General features: G+C 41.4%; 2 protein-coding genes across 3 annotated transcripts; both read right to left on the bottom strand.

Annotated features, from left to right (window-relative positions):
- Positions 1-3097: 3097 nt before the first annotated feature.
- On the bottom strand, positions 3098-14549 carry LOC4338502 (uncharacterized). 2 transcript variants are annotated; one of them, XM_015784087.3, is made up of 16 exons: positions 13898-14549; positions 12443-12973; positions 11909-12161; positions 11228-11526; positions 10790-10966; positions 9898-10635; positions 9735-9829; positions 9603-9656; positions 9431-9519; positions 9269-9334; positions 8493-9044; positions 7566-7640; positions 7144-7214; positions 7006-7063; positions 4273-4468; positions 3098-4105 (listed from the first exon to the last, which is right to left on the bottom strand). In XM_015784087.3, exons 2-16 carry the CDS (start codon positions 12838-12840, stop codon positions 3471-3473), a joined length of 3756 nt encoding a protein of 1251 aa, XP_015639573.1. In that variant the 5' UTR covers positions 12841-12973; positions 13898-14549; the 3' UTR covers positions 3098-3470. The 2 variants fall into 2 exon arrangements, with proteins under 2 accessions (XP_015639573.1, XP_015639572.1); XM_015784086.3 differs by having other exon boundaries at positions 14334-14549.
- Positions 14550-18575: 4026 nt separating this feature from the next.
- Positions 18576-21287, bottom strand: LOC4338501 (ran-binding protein 1 homolog c). Its single transcript, XM_015785179.2, has 4 exons — positions 21029-21287; positions 20763-20914; positions 20450-20575; positions 18576-19204 (listed from the first exon to the last, which is right to left on the bottom strand). The coding sequence occupies exons 1-4, from the start codon at positions 21202-21204 to the stop codon at positions 18996-18998; spliced, it is 663 nt and encodes a 220-aa protein (XP_015640665.1). The 5' UTR covers positions 21205-21287; the 3' UTR covers positions 18576-18995.
- Positions 21288-21699: the final 412 nt, after the last annotated feature.

Here is a 21699-nt window from a genome sequence, read left to right as displayed (position 1 = left end):
AGACGTTACTACACTCTACATTGTCAATTTTTTTAAAAAAATAACTATTTGCATTGAATTTAAAAGAAAATGGTACACAAGAAGACATGTCCTCAAGAGAATAGAATCCATTACTAGAAAAAAGTTTAAATTTCAACATCTATTAGAGCATCTCCAGCGGTCTCTCCAAATGCCTCTCCAAGCTAAATTTTAGCAAGTCAAGCAAAAAGGAATACTCCAATAGAGTTGCTAACCGGATGGCTAAGCCATTCGACTGGCCAAACGTCCCCACTGCCTGGCCAAATGTGGAGAGGCAAACTCACTGGCCAAATGGCGGGCCCCACACCACTTTGTGTCTCCGCCTCCTCATCCGAGCACAGCAAAGGCATCGGTTTGGAGCAGCGGCGGCGGACAGGGATGGAGCTGAGGATCCACCGTTGGCATTGGCGTCGCCACTACATCTCGATGGTGTGAGCAGCAGTAGTAACAACGTCGTTGTCATCGCCGATTTCTGCCGTAGTTGCCAATTTCCACTGCCACCTCCGCCGCCGTCAGATCCACCCGCCCGCCCACCCGCTGCCTCCCTTGTCGGCGTGAGTAGCCGCAGCCCACGGCATCGCCTCCGCCTCTCATTAGTGCGAGCAGCAGCAACGTTGTCACCGTTGCCGCCGATTTCCGTCGCCGCCAACACCTTCGTCAGATTTGCCTACCTGCCCGCCCACCGACGGCACGGGGGAATCGATGAGGGACGTTCACGTCGCCGCTTCCCACCCATGTCGCCGGCTGCCGCCTGGATCCGCTTGCCGCCATCGAGCTCGTCAACCGCCAACTGTCGCCTGCTCTCCCATGCTGTCTTGGAGCGTCGGTGATAGGTGAGGGGAGAGGTTGTGCAAAGAAGGGAGAAAAAAAGGAGATAGGGCTGATGTGTGTATCCCATTGCTAGAATGGAGAGAATGTTGGAGTGAAAGGCAAATTTGGCTCACTAATTTTTTAGATGACTGGCCAAATGAGCATTTTGAGAGCTCAAAATAGTCAATCGGTTGGAGATGCTCTTGCAACCTACTCTCTCTGTCCCAAAAAGAATTCAATCTGAACAGAGGGAGTATTTATTATTTTCCTTTGCCAAATCTAAAATAAACCAATGCTCGAAGCTACAAACATCACATCCCACCTCCCCATATTTTTAAACCCTCTTTTTTTTTCATATGCGTTTCTATACTATTCCTAATTTTTTATAAATCCTATGTTCCAAAAGTGCCCATAGTGATTAGGATCCTACCTTCAAAACCCATATGTCTCTAACGTTGAAGGTATAGGATATTAGGATCCTGTCCCATAGGATATTAGGATCCTGTCCCAATGTCCTCACCATTATGTCTAAGTATTTTGCTATGTTTTTATTTTGTAATGGCATTTCTTTTTTTTCCCTCATTTTACTTGTTCATTGTATTTGTAATAAGTTTTTTTACTCTTATCCAAATTTTTATGACAATGGGTTACAACATTGCTAGAATTTTTATTTTTCTAAAATATGCCATGTCTTAACTTGACCACATTCTAGTTTCTATTTTAATAGGCTATATATATGTTCGGTTACTGTTTTTTTTTCAATCAATTTATTCTAGTTTCTATGGAGAGTTTAGTTCCAAACTTTTTCTTTGAACTTTCAACTTTTTCATCACATCAAAACTTTCCTACACACACAAACTTCTAACTTTTCCATTACATCGTTCCAATTTTAACCAAACTTCCAATTTTAGCGTGAACTAAACACACCCTATGAGAATAGGTTGGGCTGCTGCCTATTTCAATCTGTCAATTTTGACTTTTTTGAGTTAGTGGTAGTGGTGGTTCACACTTCACCACCATTTCCGTTACAACTTGAAATGGAAGGGGAGGTTAGGTTAGGTGGGTGTGCTCCGTTATCGCTTAGTCGCTTGTCTCCTCGGAACCAATATTTCGTTAACCTGTCTTCTGAAATTAATAGAAACGCTGCTAGCCACACTTAGCAATCATATCAGTTGAGCTTGTTACCCTTGTTTGAAGTCTTGATAGTGACCAGCGTTACGATTGATTCTTAGACTATGGACATACTTCCTAACATCTTATGCAAAGCCATTGGACTAGAATTGAGAAGCATATGTTGATCTTAAATGTGTGACAATTTACCGTCAGAAACCGTGTGGTTACCTTGGTGACTACTGACTAGGCTTATTGCCAAGGCACAACAACCGAAACCGACCGATATATCGACAAAGTTAAAAAAACAAAAATTAGAATTTTTTTTCATGTTTTCCTCGCTCGGTAACCACAATTACTAATATTACCATTGGGGAGGAGCAACAACCCCCCCCCCCCCCCCTCCCCCCTCCTTCACTCTCGTTTTGAAGCCATAGCTAGCACCATCGGCCTATTGTGTTGAGTTGTGATTCAAATTCATTTACACTTAATAAAGGCCAGCTTCTGCCGGAGCGAAATGGAGACTGAAGCTGGGCCATTGGTTGTGCATCTGGGGACGTCCGGGGGTGGGGGGCGGAGCCCCCGCTGTACGGATCGTAATACCTTTTAGGGTTTCATCTCATATATATATATATATATATATATATATATACACCTCTTGTAAGCCGCCGTGCGGCGTTGTAACCTCACCCCGATATAGTAAAGATATTTTGCTGGCTGACGCCCGTGGTTTTTTCTCTCCTACTTTGAGAGGGTTTTCCACGTTAAATCTTGTGTCTTCAGTGATTAATCTATTGTTATTTATCGTTTGTTTGCCTATCAATTCCTAACATATAACATATTGGACACCCCCAATGCATGGTCGTGTATATTCTTCTTCCGTGTAACCATATAGAAATGAAAAACATGCTACCTATGTACTCGCACATATATCACCTGAATATGGTACCATGATCAGATATATCGCTTGAATATGCTACCATCAAACACGAGACAATGACTGATCAATTTTGTACGTGGGAGTGGGATACCCCACAAGACTTGAGAGGCATGCAAAACGTGGTTTCAAATTGGGATGGGGAAGAGGGTGCCTGACAGGCAGCAACGAAATCGTGCGCCAACTGTTGTGGGAAACCGCAGCTAACAGGTGACGAGTAAATTAAAGCTATAACTGGCGTGGTTTTATTTCAGCATTAGGGATGATGATCATATATGTACAGCCTTTTGAGTACACATTTCTCTGGATAAATGAAGCAATTAAGCCACTCTACCTCGTACCGTACCAAAATAGATATGTACACCACAGAGTAACATACGGCACAAGGTAGGGAGGCATAAGTACACGCTGATACAGAGAGGAAGTGGGAGAGTGGAATGTGAAGAGGTCTCTATAAACTTTACCAAAACTACCTGGAGCCTATCTGGCCTTGTGTTAAACTTGCTGGGGTTGGTGGTTATCTTGAGAAAATCACCTGTTACCTGTGCACTATAGGAAGCTTTCTATGGGGGGCCCGTAGATAAACAAGCTACGGTTATATCATGAGATTAATCTCATTGATGTCGTCCATGGGGATCTCCAGGCCCATCAAGTCTAGATCCTGGAGTCCGTCGTCGTCTTCTATATTCAACCAGCCGCCGAAATCAACATCCATTCCTGGGAGCTCCAGGTTTGACAAGTCCGGCATTTCTGCGTCATTCGATGCATTTGCTGGTTCCTCATGCCTAGCACTAGCAGCAGAGGTATTGTCCCTGCCGTTGCCAGAAGGCGTTATTTTGGCCTGCGACTGTGGATCCCTAGTTAGAGCGCTGCTGACAGGAGCAGATATGTTGGCTGTCTTCTGTTTGGGTTTTGTTTTATTCTTCCTTTCTCCTTTTGCATTGGATGATGACGGGCGCCCAGATCTGCTACCATCTCGGTTGTGCCCCTTCCCTTCCCTCTCGCTTCTCTTTCCTTTTGTGTTGCTCACAAGGGAAGTACCAAGGCCAGACGTTTTCAGGGTTCCTCCTGTTATGCTACCTACAACTTCATCAAGCAACAATTCCCGTTGTTTTACATTATTTGTCCAGGGATCCTCCTTCGAAAATGACAGATCCGTAAGGTGACTGCTTGCTCGAGAGGCATCTGATGTACTAGCCCTTTGGACTGATTTTGGTACCGTAATATTGTCTGAAAATGAAATGAGAGTCAGATCAGTAGTGTAAATATCGAAGACAAGGCAAAACAAGAATATATATAAACGAATTTTATAACTTCCCAAACAAGTATGGCTTAGAAAGATGCATGCTCGGTAGATCACAAAAGGCACAAAAATATTATCTGGGGGACCATAATACCTTGTGAAGCAGAATCTGGGTCGCTTCTGTGAGAAGTTGCTGATACAAACATATCCTTGAAAGGGGTCTCATCAAAGCAGCAAGCTCCTGACTCCTCATAGTTCTGGCAACGTGCTATTGTTCGTTTAACAAAACTTAGAGCAGCATGTTTGCCAGCTCTATTTACATTTTTGCTACTTGAAGAACCACAGAAGGCCTGTAGTTTCACAGTAACAACAATCAATTATTTAATAAGTATCAAAAAATAGTGAACTTAAAGTCCACAAAGCAAACAAGGTCATCAACAGAGTAACATATCAATTGGCCAACAGAAACATAGTTGCCAGACAATGCAAGACTACATGAACTTAAAGCACTGGTCAGTGTGATAAATTCAAAATATGAAATGATTTACCACGTAGAGGGAGTCAAGTTTCATCTCAAAAAAAAAAAAAAAAAACAGAGAAGGGACTCCAATTAGGTTAAAAAGCTACTGCAAAGTCACCATAACTGCAACAACATTATAATGGGAAATTTCAGCTGTTGCCACTAGTGAGTGTCCACTTCTACATATGCTACTAATTTTTGCACCGTCTCAAATTTTATTTTCAACATCCAACTGTTAGAATACTTCTAAAAATGTCACCATCGCCCCAATGTCTGGTTAACAACAGCAATTAATAGCTGGCCAATAAAACTGCCAGCTTGGCAATTTCGATGACATGGAATAGAAAGGGGGAAGAGACAGGAGGGACTGTCTCTCTGCAAACATCGATGCGAGGCACAATACACGAGGGAGGAACCCACTTCGAGGAGAAAATAGGTGTATCCATGATGCTGATGATAAGATTGAGGCCCATTAAAATGAATAAAATATAATAAGTATTAATTGGTAGAGACCCAACTGTTGTATGAATTATTTTAGATGGCAGGGGCTCTTGATGACATGGAAGACGAGAGGAGTCATTAGCAAATAATTATTTGAGTATTAATTATTTTAAACTTGAAAAGGGATTAAATATGATTTTTTAAAGCAACTTTCCTATAGATTTTTTTTTTTGGCAAAAAATACACCGATTAACAGTTCGGAAAGCATGCGCGGGGCAAACGTTGGAGTTTTCTTCTCAATCTCCTCATGGCGAACACAGCCCTGGTGATTGTGCTCAGTTCAACTGATGGACATGCCCTAATGCCCCTTAGACCTAATACATGTCATGCAAGGAGGGCATGGTAGTGGCTGATGGCTCCTGTCATGTCACCTCCCTTGACCTTTATGATTTCTACTTTTCAAGATGAGGTTATGAGTGGAACTACCACATATGACATGCTTCATGATTTCAAGATGAGATTAGAGTTGAACTACCAAATATGAAACGTATTAGATGAGGTCATGTCAATACATGCGGTAGCTCAATTCATAACCCCTGGAGAGTAATTTGAGTTGCACCTTTTCAGATGAGGTTAGAGGCAGGCTAAGGGTGTGTTCTTTTCTCCCCTTTCCCAACTTCTACTTCCTCCTTTTTCGCGCATACGCTTCCCAAACTGCTAAACAGTGCAGTTTTTTGCAAAACAAATTCTATAGGGAAGTTGTATTAAAAAATCACATTAATCCATTTTTCAAGATTTTTTTAGCTAGTACTTAATTAATCATGCACTAATGAGCCACCTCATTTTCCGTGCGGGGAGAAGTTCCAAACTCCTCCCAAATGCACCCTAAGGCTGCGTTCTCTTCTTCAACTCTAAACTGCAACTTCCACGTTTTCGGTTAGCACGCTTTCGAAACTACTAAACGGTGCGCTTTTTGAAAAATAAAAAAAGGAATATATAGAAGTTTCTTTCAGAAATCAATAAACCCAATTTTTAAGTTTGTTATAGTTGATACTCAATTAATCAAGCGGTAATGGATTACCTCGTTTTACGTGTCACCGAAAAGCTAAACCAAGTTGCAGATTCAAACTAGGCATAAGGCTAACTCTAAGCAGTGTACAAGTGTCTAATAGTATTTGATGCAAGCACTTCCCACTTGCCAGGCATGAATTGGAGGATGGGAGTCATACAAGTTATATGCATGTGCTAAATTGTCAGTGAAAATACAGAATGCAATACTATTGTGACGGAGCCACAGCACGGAAATTTTTGTCCCACGGATTAATAACTCTTAGAATGGCCCTCCGTCCCAAAATAAGTTCATTTTTCAACCATCCCACACATACCAATACAAAACTAAAAAGACTAGAAAACACCCCACTTTATCAAATCCTAATGCAATTATTACTCTCTTTATATAGTCCCAATGCATTTATACACTACTTTCACAATGCAATGATTGTTCACAACCGAGCTTATTTTGGGACAAATGGGAGGGACCAAAAATGAACTTACTCTAGGACGGAGGGAGTAATACATAATTGCTCATACAACTAAATTCGATTATTTACCTATGTATTTGACACTGAACAATTTGCAATTTATATCGAAAGACGATGAAAGATAGAAACAGGAGTTTTAAAACTCGACATTATACATTCGACGGATAAATAGAAATCATTACTAATAAAAAAAAAGAAAATTCACAATATAGACATGAAGCCTCAAATAGCGAACATTAGCAGGCTTAATCAGAGTTAGATTGTTAAGGCTGTGTTGGCAACTAGGAAAACTACATAGTAGACACTGCACCTTAGCTATTGACCCAACCCAACAAATAAAACAAGAAACATCAATCAGCATGTATTTCTCGCCCAGAAGACTTACCATGTATTTCTCATACGCTATCAGCAAAAGCCTTTCCATGGCACGCCGTGAAAATTCCCTGGTTACAGGGTAACCACATAGATGTAAGGGCTTGAATCTCAAGAAATAGTTTCCCAACAAAACAATGATGTGAAATACCTGTGCTGTGACTCCTTTTTAGTTCTAAGAATGCCATCCAGCTTCCGTAGCAAGTTTTTCTTATCTACAACCTTTCACATCATAAAAACACTAAGATTAATTTTCACATCACTCCCTTCAGTCATCACAAAAGAATGATGCTGTTGGCTTTCCAAAGTCAAGAAAATGCAACATTGACCAGTGAAATTTATTGTGTAATACAATGAGTGTTCTCTTTTTGACAAATTTATTCATGTTATTTCACTTATCCAGATAGACCAAAAGGCACATTATAGAATCTTTCACTGCAAATGTGCTCTAAGGTTTCTTCACCCTCTTGTGACAGGAGCATGTGACAGGTACTAATCAGATATTGAAAATAGTGAAATAGATCAAGGAGCATGCACATGCATCCAGCCGCACATAGTGAATATAAGTAGTACCTCTTTATGAAGTTGGCCTTCTAATTTGCAGATTTCGGAATTGATATCTTCATCTTCACTCTGGGCAAGATCAGGCTGGCACAATAGCAGTGTAGCACAATAAGAGCTAAAACATTATGAAAACTTTGATGTGCTATTTAATGAAACATTGAGATGTTGCAGGTTAAGATTCAAAGTTTATATGGTACTCCTAAGAACCAAATGTTTCAAAGAAAATACTCATGATGAAGCTTCTTGGAGATAACTGACATAAAACTATTCTTATCATGTGCTTAGGGATGTAGTGCAACATATATGATCCATTTTAATTCACAAAACTGACAGAAATTGTGTACATCTTAAGAGGACATAGATAAATATGGAATTAAGAATTTCAGCTTGTAGTCATGAGCCAGTATTGCACAATAGTTTGTCATCCCTATATATAGAACTAAACCCAAATGGCCAATACCCATATTTAAACACTAAGACAACTATATCTAGCATTTATTTGTCATCCCCTATTCATATTCTTATTTGGATCGTGTACTCGTGCTACCAAATATAATATGGTTGTAGACTATATCAGGTCAGTATCCAATTTCTCCAAGCATTTTAACAATCACAGGAAAATCAGAGCCCATAAAAAGCAACAAACTACCTAAATAATGACAAGAAACCTGAAGTTTTAAATCTTTTGGACTATTTATATACTCCATAATCCATGATAGAAGAATTAGTATCAGCCTCTTCTGATAATCTCCAAGTTATTACCCAATTGGTTATTGCCCAAAAGCAACAGATTAAAATAAAATAATAAACTGTAACAAACCATGCATAGAAATGCAAAAAAAATAGTTTAACTCAAGCAACGCGAAATTCTATACCAGCCTAACAAAAAAAATTGTTGTACAGAATGATACAGTTGAACAGTGAAACAACACATACCACGGGTTCAATGGATACACCAACTTCACTTAGCTCAATGATGATCCTATCACTGAAGCACATCTCACTGTACTGAAACTCAGGCCACACCTTGGCCTTCTCCATGGCATTATTGCCTTTATGTGATAGTTCATCATGATATTTCCAATCAGAATCTAACATCAAACCATTAGAACCTTTCCCTGCAGCTTCAAAGTTCATTAAAGACTCCAACTTATAACCCTGTGAATGCGATTTCCATCCTCCTTCCTCGAAATGAATTTCATGTGTATCAAATGGATATGTTTCACTTCTGTAAATGTTGTTGGTAATATTATCAACCTTGTCTTCATCAATCAGAGCTTGCATAAGTCTTTGGCCAACTGATGCACCTCCTCGCGCCCCAATTCCTTGGACAAGTTGATCCAGGATAGGTTCAATGCAGCTTGTCTCCCATGCAATCCCTACATCATTATCTATCTCATTCAGGGTATACCCATTTTGAAGAGCGCTATGGTCATCTTTGTTGCTACCAGCCGGAGTTGATGGTTGCGAGATGTATTCAAGACTACCCTGCAAAAGCCAAAAATATCAGCATAATAAACTGAACCCAAAGAAAGAAGCAGATAGAAGTAGAAGAAAATAAGTAGTTATCCATGGTAAAGTGAGCATCAAGCCATCAACCACCCCATGCATTCTACTACTTCTATACAGTTTAACTATCTGCAACTGCATAACTAAGCAGACAAACTTCAGATATTCCTGCAGTAAAGGTGCTTAAAAGTAATATAAAGTACCTTGTACTTCCGACTTTCATCACCTTCAATTGACCTGCTCGCGGTGGAGTCATCCGATAAATGGATCTAAGCAAATGAAATATTGATCAAAAACTACCAACCGCTCTACTGCAGAGAAAATTAGTACATCTTCTGATACAAAATAAGATGACCCTGCAATACCTGCTGACTTAAATAGGCTATATCTTCTGTTGTCAGATAACTAAAGAATGGTTCAACCTGCCGCCAGAATGGACTTGAATTAGCAGATCCTGTAATAAACCAATCATTATTCAAATAGTTCCAGAAAAATATATCTAGATAAATGGAAGGATGTCACAAGTGAAACCAATACTTAGAGCAGAATTTGCTGCAGCAAGGAGCTCCTCATGATCATCTTCCGATTGCACTGAAATGTTAACAGTATGAAATCATCATGATCACAAAGAATGGAAGCCATGTACATAATAGTACGGCAAGAACTTACCAGGAGAGTCTAACTGCGCATTGCTACTTATATGTCTAGGACGTGCATTGCCTTTGCGCTCCGACATCTTCTTTATCAGTGGTCTTCCAGATTTACTGAACAAAATAATCACAGTAAGAAAAAATGACAAGTTGATTGGAATGCTGGTAATTGAAGAAATCACCTTTCATTTCTCTCAGTGACTGTCCTAACACTTCTTTGTTTTGTAGTTGGAGCATTTTCAAGCTTGTCAATTGATGCAGGGGTGCTGGGCCTGGTTGGAGTAAAACCTCGTCCGATCCTTCCTTGTCTTCGTGCAGCATCTCCAACATCATCATCAGCAGATAACTTATTCCTTTTGGAAGGATGGCCAAGCATTGCGATCTTTTGAAAACCAGAGTGCCCGTCATCTAGTTCCCCAGCCCTTTTGCTTTTGTCCCTTAACTTTTTCTCAGCAACACCAGATTCATCACCCTCAGATCCAGTTGAAAGACCATGATCTCCCCGTCTAGTTTGTTGCGAACAATTTATAGAAGCACGCCTAGGTAATCCGGCAGACTCTTCATTGATAGAGGGACTTTCAAGCGAACCTGATACCGATTGACCATCAGTGTTTGTGATAATAGCGACTAAATTTGACTTTCTTGCTGAACGTGATATCTTCTGAGGCCTCTGCCCACCCCACTGGGTGGGAGGGGATAATGAATGTGTAGACTTTGTACGTTTGGGATTGCCAGATCCACTAGTAGAATTAAGCTTAGTCATGCCAGAAGGATGTTCCCAATCATCAGAATTAGCTTGCAACCTATGAATGTTTGGCGATGACTTCAGTAATGAACCAGAATTCGAACGGGGTCCCCTAGTAGACCCATTTGCCTTTGGTACTGCAGTGACATTGGCACCACCATCATCTTCGCTGGGCCTAAAAAAACTTGTAGAAATAAGCACATACTGTACAAATATTAAGTCTTCACATGCAGCAGGAAATTACTACCTAAGCTTATTGTGACAACTGGCAAGCAATGAATTTAGACAAGATTGTAACATAGTGAATTTGGAGAAAGAACGCATCTTACTTGTTATGAGATTTTGGAGCTGATATTTCCTTATCTAAAACAGCTTGACGATCCCTTTTGTTAGTAGGATGGAATCCACTGTCTTGATCACTCCTACTTAAGGATCGCCCAACCCCATTTTGTCCAGAAAGTAAATCTGATTTACTAATGCTCGAGACTGATGAGACAGTTCCAGACCTGCCCATATAAAAGTTACCCAGAAAGGAAACGCCTGGTCAGATTGTAAAACTTTATATACAAATCATTTTCTTATTAGCTGAATTGCTTAGTTTGAATGTTCGGAGAAAAAATAACTTGATAATATGTTTTTCAATCATCATGTCTATGCAATATGCAAGGTCAGATTGTCCATGATGTAAGATCAAACAGAATAAAGGACTGCATCAAAAGAGAATCAAAACAATAAAACATGCAGAAAAGGATGATAGAATCTCTGACCTAAAACTAGGGGAGTTTGTCATTCTTGCCCTAGCTTCATTATTAAATTTGTGTTGCATCCCTGGTTTCTGCTCCCGGTCTACATCAACATTTCTTGAAGGACCAGTCATTGAAACATCTGCCTTAATAGCAGAACGTTTTTTCTTCATCTTTGGCTTTTCCCAACCATCAATACCAGTTGCTAGCCCCCTAATTTTTTCTTCTGGAACTGCTGGACCACCACCGGTGACTTTGCCAGGATCTGCACTTCTATCAGTAGAGCCCAGTCCCCTTGACAGAACAGTGGTCCTTGCATCCATCTAGTAAACAAGTAATAAGTTGTGGTAATCAGTTTTAAGAACAATCCAAACTAGTAAAAGTTTTAAGAAATGGCAAACCATCATGATTATGTGCACAGTAAAAATGCTTATCATATTAAACATGCTAAAACTAATAGCTACAGGCTGCATGCTAAAACAAGAAAAACAGATGAATAAAACAAAGTCAACAATAAAGAAAAGCACAGATAAATACAGCAAGGCCAAAACAGGCCTATGGCTTAGCTGCAAGCAATACATACTACGTAAGATTCAATAATACTTTTTTACCTGAAAATTGTCAGAACTAACTTATTCAGAAGTATAACATCACATTATCGCAACAATAGTAACCTACAATGATACATAGAGATGTGAGCATAACCTCGGACATGGATGTGCGTAATCTCCTATTCTGTCCTGCATTCTTTATCCTCTCTTCTCCTCTCGGAGATACCAGTTCTGTGTCATCTGCATTTAGATGGCCTTGGGGGGGCATCTTGGATATAAGTCCTCCAGACAACAATGCAGTAGATCGTTCATTTGATGAACCATCTCCTCTGGAACGCTTCCGCAAAATATTCGGGCAACATCTCTCAATCTTTGTTACAGCAGCACCATAAGCTCTAGATCTTTCCCTGCAAAGATACTCATAATTGAAAACATGTTCTAACAGTTTCAAGCAAATGTAGTCCACATAGCCATCCATATGTACTGAGATTTTTTTCCCCCAATAATCTTCCCTTAGAAGGGTAAAATAAACATTATCAAAGAATAGTAAATCACAAATAAAAGTTGCCTCTACATATATAATACAGATGGTTGCTCAATCAAGTACGTAGTGATGCAGTTGTTTGCAACCCTATCGCACAACTTAAGTTAATCTCACAAGACAATGTAGAGAGTAGTAAAATAATACCTAGCTTTGTTTGAGATGTCACTAAGATTATTCTTCATGCGTCTAATCTCTTCAAAAGGAAGAGATGAGTTCCGTCCTGTGCATGGAGTTGATGTAGACTCTTCAGGGGAAATTCCAAGAATCAAACTTATTGATTTTTTTACATCCAACCGAGATGTCTTTGGCTCCAAAGTTGTTGTCCGCAAGTCCATGGCAAGTGATTGAAGCAGAGTAGCAGAGTCAACTGCTGGTGACCTTGATGAACCTGATACTGGGAATGCTGCATAACTATCGCCACTCTCACGAAAACTTGCTGACCTTTCCAACGAAGCAGCTGAATACAGTCCACGTTGCCCACTGAAGTATCCATGCCCATCAGGACTACCAGACATCAAGTCAGATTTTGTACTAGATGCCATCACCCTGCTGGTGACAAACTTTTAGACCGTTAACAAGTTCAACATGTCTCCAGAGGATGTCAACAGCCTCATCTTGCAACCATAGAACTCAAATGTCCAAGGCACAGTGGAAAATCTCAAATCAAACAAATACCTGTCATTATAGAAGGCACAGTAAGTAGCAGATGAACTTGAAATCAATTTTTCAGAACAATCCAGAGTTGTCTGTATGACCAGAGTACGTTGCAAAATAATAGCTTTTACCAAACAAAACATCTGGCTTTTAAAATTGTACCACCACTCTATTTCAATGTAAATGTTCGAGTACGTGATAACTTGTTTTGTTCATATTTTGCTATTAATACACCAAAAATTGTTTTCAGGTATTGATCAATTAACATAATTTGCAAAGACATCAAATGCATTCAGTAAACCAAATATACATAAATCAGGAAACAATTGAAGTTGCCAGATTCTACAGTGCACGTGTTACATTAATGCAATAACATTGTATTAATATATGCAACCAGCTCTACAACAGCAAAAGCAGCAACAGCATTTAGTCTCAAACAAGTTGCAATAAGCTAGGTGAAATGCGACAACCTCTATTCTTCCAAAATCTGATGAACTACGCGTGAATTACTAGAGGATATAAAGTTCGGCAAACATCTCAGTGAGATATCTACTTCATTGTCACCTTCCACCAAATCTGCTTAATCATGCCACAGATGACAACACATATGGCCGAGCAACGATCAACAAAGATACTAGCATCTCCTTCAGACTAGTTATAGCACCAAACAAGACCATTCGACCACCTCCATCGCCAACTGAAATGCACCCACAAATGACACATACTAGTATACTACCGTGCTACAACAGAAAAAGGACAGCAGTCCGAATTGATCCAAAGTTCTGGGAACAACCAATTCAAAGCCATGATCCATGGCACGACCAACAATAACCTAACAAAGCTACCAAAGCTCAAAATGAAGCAATCAGAATTGCTCTCCACTCATCAAACCAAGCGGCCACCACCACCAACTGTTACATCGCCCACAGAACGATCGAGAATTACCTAAATTCAAAGCAGAACCACGGCTCCACGGTGCAGCTACGAGACCCCTAGCACGACATGGCCGATCCACGCACACCATCGCCCCCTCCTCACGGATCTCACCCGGAGATCCAGCCAATTCCGGCACAACCCAGCACGCACCACGACCTCTCGCATAGGCACAGCCCTCCCCCAAATCCCCAAGCTTCCCCAGCCGGATCCCACGCCCAATCCCCGTGCGCGGATCAGCACCCCCCAACCTCGGGGACGGGGTGGCCCCCCCACACCCACCGCCACGCGGCGCCGCCAAATAGACCCCAAGCTCCCTTCCCCGAAGCTCCAGCAGCCGCCCCCACAAGCGCGAACACCGGAATCGGCCCGGCAAGCTCGGCCGAATCGGATTGGGGGCCGAAAGGGGAGAGGGGGGTTGATGGGGGGAAGAAGCTCTAGGGCTTACCGAGCGCGGCGGGGATCCGGATCTCCGGGCCCGGCGAGGGGGCGGCGATCGTCGGAGGCCGGCGGCGGATTCCGAGCTACCGGTAATGGAGGACGCGGAGGAGGAGGAGGTCGAGCCGGAGAGAGAGAGAGAGAAAGAGAAGCGAGCTTCGAGAAGCGTGGCTTCGGGGAAGGCGGAGGGAAGGTGGGGTCGGTCGCCGGTCGGTCTGAAAGCTCTGAACCGGAGGGGGGTGGAACCAGTCCAGTTAAGGGCGGTGGGTCCGTGCGGATGACAGGTGGGACCTGAGCCCGCGTGGCAGTGGCTGATTGGGCGGAGTTTCTTTTTTTCCCCTTCTCTCGCCTCCGCCGCGGCGGTGTATGTGTGTATTATCGGTGTAGAGCAAAGCGTGTACTCCTAGAGTATATAGCGTTAGCTGCGGTACGGTCCGGATTTAGGTTTCCCCTCTCTAGTTGGGGAAAAACACGAAACTCGTGAAAATCATATTAAAATTTTCATTAATTTTACGAATAAAATTACTGAAGATAGATGTAGATATAAAATATACGGTTACTAAATCTTTTAAATCTTTTGTCTAAACTCAACTTCATTTTGAAAGAAACAAAAACAACAAATTCCACATGGATAATGTCATGTTACTATTCACCTCAGATTTGTTTATTTACTCCCAAATAGCATGTCATAGTGCTAGATCCGCCTGACATAGCCTACGCAATAGTTAATACGTGATACAATTATAATATCAATAGTGACTAAATATCTTTGAATGAAAATATATTTTCTCTTAGAGGACACAAAAGACAAATATCAGGATGGACCCGAGTGACCAACTCAGTAGATAAAAGGTTTTGTCTTATAAACAAAAATTTTAATGGTTATATTTCCATGAAGTTGTAAAATACATGTTGTCTAAAAAGAAATGTTTCAATGAAGTTAGTCGATATTTATTGAAGTTGTTGTTTTCTATCATGATTGCATAAATGGATCACTAATACATTTTATTTGATTTATCAGGTTAATTTTCTACATGATTAATGAAATGCTTAATAAGGTCTTGAACAACAATGGCAGATGCAAGATATAGCAATGGCAACATGAATCTATGAAGGTAACTGAATGTGCAGAGATGTGAATAGGCTTTCCTGAAATTTTCTCAACAATCATAGCGGTTAAATTGGTAGGACCCGGAACCTCCTGGTGGTGAACACCGGAACTTCCGGGCAGGATGAGTATCCCGGAACTTCCGGAGTTCTTGAGTCAGGAACTTCCGGGCAACAAAAAAAACGAAACAGGGAAGTAAAACAGGTCCTAGCTAGAGACGATCAGGCACAGAGTTGCACAAGATGTAAATCTCAAGATACCAGCAGATTTAAACACAGATCATGCACAAGAGAGACAAAGGCGATTTTTTCCCGAAGTTCGGATCACACGGATCCTACTCTCCGTTGAGGTGCTCAAAAGAGCCGAGTCTCGATTAACCCCTTGCCTCACTTATGCAAAGATCCCAGAAGAAGTCCACATCCTTCAACTCAACACTTCTAGGTCATTTTCTAGAATTGAGTGACCACCAAGATCCAACTCACAATTCCTTTTAGAAAAGACCACAAGTGCAAGTTGCTCTACCTAGGACAACCTCTGAAAACTCAATACAAGAATCTTTACTCACTTACCTCATTTCCTTGCGGAGGTGAGGAAAACCTTCACAAACTTTCCCAGGACATCCACAAGATCTTTAGAAGCTCACGGGCGACACCTAACCATCTAGGAGAAGATCTCCAAGAGTAATAAGCCCAAGTGACAGCCCACAAGATATCCAAAGTGCTCAATCAAACCTAATCTTCAAGCCATCTCCAAAACGCTCCTACACTCTAATCTAATATCTCAATCTCACAAGATAGGCTCTAGATTTGAGTGGAGAAAGCAAAGGAAGCTTGGGAGTGGCTAGAAAACCCTAGAACATGAAAGAGCTGAAGTGGAATGGCCAAAGGGTGACCTGGGGACGAAATCCATATATATAACGGCTAGGTGACGTCATCTAGCCGTTACTCACAAATTTGAACTGGAAACCTGCTAGGAGGTTCTGGGCAAAAGTGCCAGGAACTTCCGGGCAGCACTTAGGAAATTTTTGCTTTTGCAATGGCGCCCGGAAGTTCCGGCCAAAACCTCCGGGTAGCCCTCTCTGTCCCGGGGAGAAAAATCATTTTGCAAAAATGATTCCAAAAATATTTTGACTCATGGAAATGACTAAGAGCACTTTGTATACCCTAGAACCACACTTGAAACCCCTCTTAATAGTACGGTTTTTCCTAAACTCAATTTCGAAAGAGAAAAACCTAGTCTAATCACCTTCGGTGTTTTTCGCACTTAGGAACATTCAAATTGGGGGGTCTCCTTGCATTCTTAGCCATCACAACTTGCTTTGGGACTAAACTCCTGTGAATAAACTTGATAAACATGTTAGTCCCCTTTAACCACCTTGTCATTAATCACCAAAACCCACTAGGGAGTTTAAGTGCACCTTCAGTAACAACTGCAAAACTTTACAATCAACTGAACAAATCTAAACCTAATATTTGGAAAATTCAGAAGTTACAAGGTTAAACATCACTCATGTACTTACGAATTAAAATTTTCAGGATAACATTTTTGTAGCATATGATCGCCTTTAGTTATAAAACATCACATGAAAGTACTCTTTGGACGTGAGGTGGCTGCAACAAGAAGTGAAGATGATGGACTTGAGCATTGCCGACAGCAACAACGGTAGTTTGATCTGGCCTAAGGGTTAGAGTCGGTTGAATTTTGCTGAGCTAGACGGCTGTAGTGAGTTGCAAAACCGGCGAATAACAAAAGGTTGGTTGGCAATGCCAGTGATGGTTGGGATGCAACACGGTATCTAGGGTCTCAAGTTTTGCTAGATCTGAGATGTTTCTACCTGAATCTCATCCATATAGCACTATGTTGGGGCGGGGGGCTTCTATCTGATAGTCTGATACTAGATGAGTTGGCAAGCAAAAACTCTAGGGGCCTGGTTTTGAATCGAATGGATCTATATGATGATATGGGCAAAGTTGAGTAAGAGCAAGTTAGAGGTGAATCCGTGAATGGATCATGGATGAAGAATGCATGTTAGGGCTGCGTTTCAAGATCGATCCAGTGCGGTTCTTGGTGTGACAGGGCTCATCATGCAGTAGAAGATCAAAGCTTAGTTTTCTATTCTTTGCTCTTATGTATTGTTTACTTTGTTATTTCTCACTTCTAAGATACAATGTAAGTATTTTTATTCCATTTAGCAATTCAAAGCTATGGATTATCATGTCCTCAGTGGCAAACATCTTATCGATTATCGATAGCACCGTAGTACGTTTTTTAAGCTCTTACTATCGCTGTAATTTTTAAAACTTTCTTAATTGACATTGTCCTTTCGACTAATCCTCGTAAACTGTGTTCCGTCGTTAATCATCCATCGAGAATGCGCCCTTACCACGTGATCTGGCGACGTCCTCTCTTAGATTTTTAGCACAGGCAAAAAAAACTCTTTAGCACATGATTAATTAAGATTAATAATTATAAACTTAAAAATAGATTTATTTGAATTTTTTAAACAACTTCTATACAGAAAACTTTTTTAAAAAACACAGTTTCAAAGTGTGTTAATGAAAAACAATGAAGTTTAAGTTTGGAGTTGAAGAAAAAGATCTGAGCCTTAAGACACTAACACAAACTAACATGTCTGTCCTAGAAGGGGTTAGGTTGAGTTTTTTTTGGACGGAGGAAGTAGATAACATAAATCAACACATTTATTATCTAGCTACATAAATGTGAATCTAGACTTTCGTTGTCTTAGGAGGGGTCAGATTGAGTTTTTTTTGGACGGAGGGAGTAGATAACATAAATCAACACATTTATCTAGCTCCAGCCTATATATTTCTGAACAACATCAATATTTTACCAAATAAAAAAAGAAAAATATGAATTATTCTGAAACTAAACCAAAAGGATCCAAATTTTAATGTGCACGTGAATCGTGAATCACTAACGCGTAAATATACTTCAAAAACCACTGTTACGTACAACATTTTTCCTGTACAGTTGCAGGACAACAGCTATGGCAAGCAAATCAACCGGAGGATTTTACATTTTTACGACGACAAAAAGATATACAGTTGCTGGACAGCAGCTATGGTGAGCAAACCAACAGGAGTATATACGAGAAGACCTTATAGAAATATGACAAATTGGACATAGAAATGAAATATCGTCTTTCCCATAGCAACTGGATTAGAGTTGAACATGGTATCATGTAATTTATATGAATAGCACGCATCCATAAACATCTTGCTGTCAAGATACTCGTAACTCGGACCCAAAACGTTCCAACTCGTCCTACTCATGGACTACATTTCGTGTTCTCGATAAAAGCGAGATCCGAACAGACCTGATCCAAAAGCCAACCTGCGACTCTAAGCAGAAACCATACACAAACAAATAAATAATAACAAGTGAACGCCCAATAGGTAAAGATGACCCTGACATCTTCCGACTCTGCCCAAATGTTCTCAACATAGCTCATGGCTAACGACTTTTAACTTCCATAGACGGGAAGCACTGACAAACTTACCCTTCCCACCGAGCACTAGTGTTCTGGAGGTAACACACTGCTGATTACTCTGAGGTGGCAGCTGATTTGGTGTCAGTCTCCTTGACTGCTTCGGTCGATTCCTCCTTTGTCGCCACTTCCTCAGACTTCTTTTCAGTTACGCTGAGTTTCTCCAGAAGGCCAGCGGCAGACGAATCTTCCTCGGTTTCTTTGCCTTCTGTCTTTGCAAGTGATTCCGAAATCTCTTCAACCAAATCCTTAAATTTCTTGCAATCTAGGAATTATATGATAGGAATCTTAGTCAGTTAAATTCAGATAGTTTTCAGAAGATTCAAATAACAGAATGAAATATGTGCAACAAATGGAACATAGTAGATGAAGAGGATGCTGCTCATGCAGATGCTACTAGACATAATGTTGTAGCTACATAATAATAAACACGTTCATTACTAATGGCAAAAATTATATTGTACTATTCAAGAAAAAGATGCCCCCACAAACACATGAAAGTTACAAAGTTCACTACTTCACCTTTACAGACAAGGAATGAAAGAATGTAATCTGTAACGACTGCTAAAAATGTGTTAACACAAAGAAAGCCTATTTTTTCTACCACAACAGTGTGTACCTAAATCATTCTACCGCAATAGTGCCTAAAGAAGCCAATGGCCAGCAAGAGCAAACAACCTGTGTTCTACCACAACAGTGTGCACCTGGATAGCTACACAAAAATATACATTGGGAATTATACATATCAAGTGTACTTTACCACATACTTCCTCCGTTTATTCTAGCATTTCCCACATTCATGTTGATGTTAATTAATCTAGATGGATATATATATCTAGATTCATTAACATCAATATGAATGTGGCAAATATTAGAATGACTTACATTGTGAAACGGAGGGAGTAAAAAACAAAACATGAGGTAAACAGAATGTTAAATATCATGGACCAGTCTAGTTCATTATTATTCTGTACATTTTAAGTTTCAGTAAGATTGTTCTCCACATGACTAGCAAGTAGCAACATAAACAGAGAGACATCATGGTGTCCCATCTCCAGTTTACCTCATAGGGTCTAATAACAGAATCTTAAAATTGAACATGACAAATCTCAATAATTATTAAGGTAAAAATTAGATGAAAACTGTAATGACAGGGAAGACCAGGGGAATTGGTGCCCCTATGTTATCCCACCCATCCGATCCAAAGCGTGCGAAAATCCTTCAAGGTTAGCTATCCAACACTCCTCATAGAAACATCATATGAAACAACCAATAGATTCACAAGTACCCCCAATTCAACATGTTCTTAAGCACAACTTTGGTTAAGCAAAAATTGCAACCCATCAACGTTCAACGGAATCTCAGATAGGAAAACTACTATTGCCACCATGAACAAAAGCAAACGGCATGATCCAACATAATACTACCAAGCAAGGATAACCACACTACATAGTAGATACGACTACAACAGAACAAATTAGCCCAGAGACGACGGGAGCGAACAACTCACTTTCGACAGAGCCAAACCGGATTGCGAACATCTCCTCCTTAAGCTCGCCGTCGGCGAAGTCCGCCGCGTGCCAGACGCACGACTTGTCACTGCCCGCATGCTCCTGCATCTTCGTGGTCGAAGCAACTGCACACAAGACGACACAAAGCCTTAGCAACGAGGTTATTGGGCCACATGAATCTATACTACACAGGCACCGCGATTGCAACATCTGTAACCAATCCTCCCCCGAAGAGAAGAGAGAGAGAGAGAGAGAGAGAGAGAGAGAGAGAGGCGGGGAAATTCGGAGGAGGAAATTAGTTTGGGGAGAAACCTAGGTGGTTCGCGCAGATCTTGAGCGTCTTGGCCTGGCGCATGACGAGGCGGACCTTGCCGTTCTCCTTGTGCTTGAGGAGCTTGACGGTGCCCGTCCCCCGCTCCTTCCACTGGTTCCCCTCCTTGTCAAACCGGTAAAGCTTCGCCTTCCTGCAAACAATCGCGCGGATCAGCGCCACCAGATCGAACCGAAAAAAAGCACACGAGCTACAAGAGAGGGGAGAAGAGGAGAGAGAGCAAGCGGCGGCGGCGGGGGGGGCTCACATGTCGAGGAGCACGTCCTCGTCCTCCTCGCCGGTGGTGACGGCGACCTCCTCGAGCCGCACGATGGGGGCGACCTGGGCGCCCGTGTCCTCCTCCTCGCCGCCCGCGGCGGCGGCGGCGGCGGAGGCCTCCTCCTCGTCCTCGGGGCGGTCCACGACGGGCTCCTTGTCCGCCATCGGAGGAGAAGAGCTAACGTCTGCTGCTCTCGGTTCCAGAAGTTTCGGGGAGGAGGGCGATCGTGGGGGGAGAGGTTGGTGGTAAGAAGGAGGAGGAGGGGGCGGCGCGCTAGGGTTTTTGTTAGCCACGGGAGAGGCGCCGCCACCGCCAGCGGTGGTGGGGTGGGGCCCGGTTGGAGCGGGGAGGGTGGGGCCACGGCTGCTGTGGGTCCCGCCAGGTGGTCTGCGTGTTACCTACGCCGGCCCGGGGCTAAAAAAAACAACTGTACTAATTTCCCTTGTTTTTGTAATTTTTGTTAGGCCCTCCGTAATAAAAATAATAATTATAACTTACTCATTTTTTTAATTTCTTTAAGAATAAATTTCATAAAACCCTATCTATCTATTATGATCCAAGTTAGACAAAATCACATGGATTTTGGTACGTGGCATGTAACATTAGATATTATGGTCCTAAAGTCTCATATATCAAATTGACGTACTCCTATATCAAAA

The sequence above is a fragment of the Oryza sativa genome, chromosome 5 (assembly GCF_034140825.1).
Source record: "Oryza sativa Japonica Group chromosome 5, ASM3414082v1".
Taxonomy (NCBI): Eukaryota; Viridiplantae; Streptophyta; class Magnoliopsida; order Poales; family Poaceae; genus Oryza; species Oryza sativa.
The sequence above is the reverse complement of the archived record's forward strand: the minus strand, read 5'-3'. Positions and strand labels throughout refer to the sequence as shown.

Excerpts from the sequence above, each read along its gene's own strand:
- LOC4338502 (XM_015784087.3), bottom strand. The coding sequence starts at position 12,840 with ATGGCATCTAGTACAAAATCTGACTTGATGTCTGGTAGTCCTGATGGG. Across the intron at positions 7,215-7,565 it reads AAGGCCAACTTCATAAAGAG|GTTGTAGATAAGAAAAACTT; the intron begins GTACTACTTATA and ends ATGATGTGAAAG. Across the intron at positions 4,106-4,272 it reads CCCAGATTCTGCTTCACAAG|ACAATATTACGGTACCAAAA; the intron begins GTATTATGGTCC and ends TTTCATTTTCAG.
- LOC4338501 (XM_015785179.2), bottom strand. The coding sequence starts at position 21,204 with ATGGCGGACAAGGAGCCCGTCGTGGACCGCCCCGAGGACGAGGAGGAG. Across the intron at positions 20,576-20,762 it reads GATCTGCGCGAACCACCTAG|TTGCTTCGACCACGAAGATG; the intron begins GTTTCTCCCCAA and ends TCTTGTGTGCAG. Across the intron at positions 19,205-20,449 it reads CCGGTTTGGCTCTGTCGAAA|ATTGCAAGAAATTTAAGGAT; the intron begins GTGAGTTGTTCG and ends TATAATTCCTAG.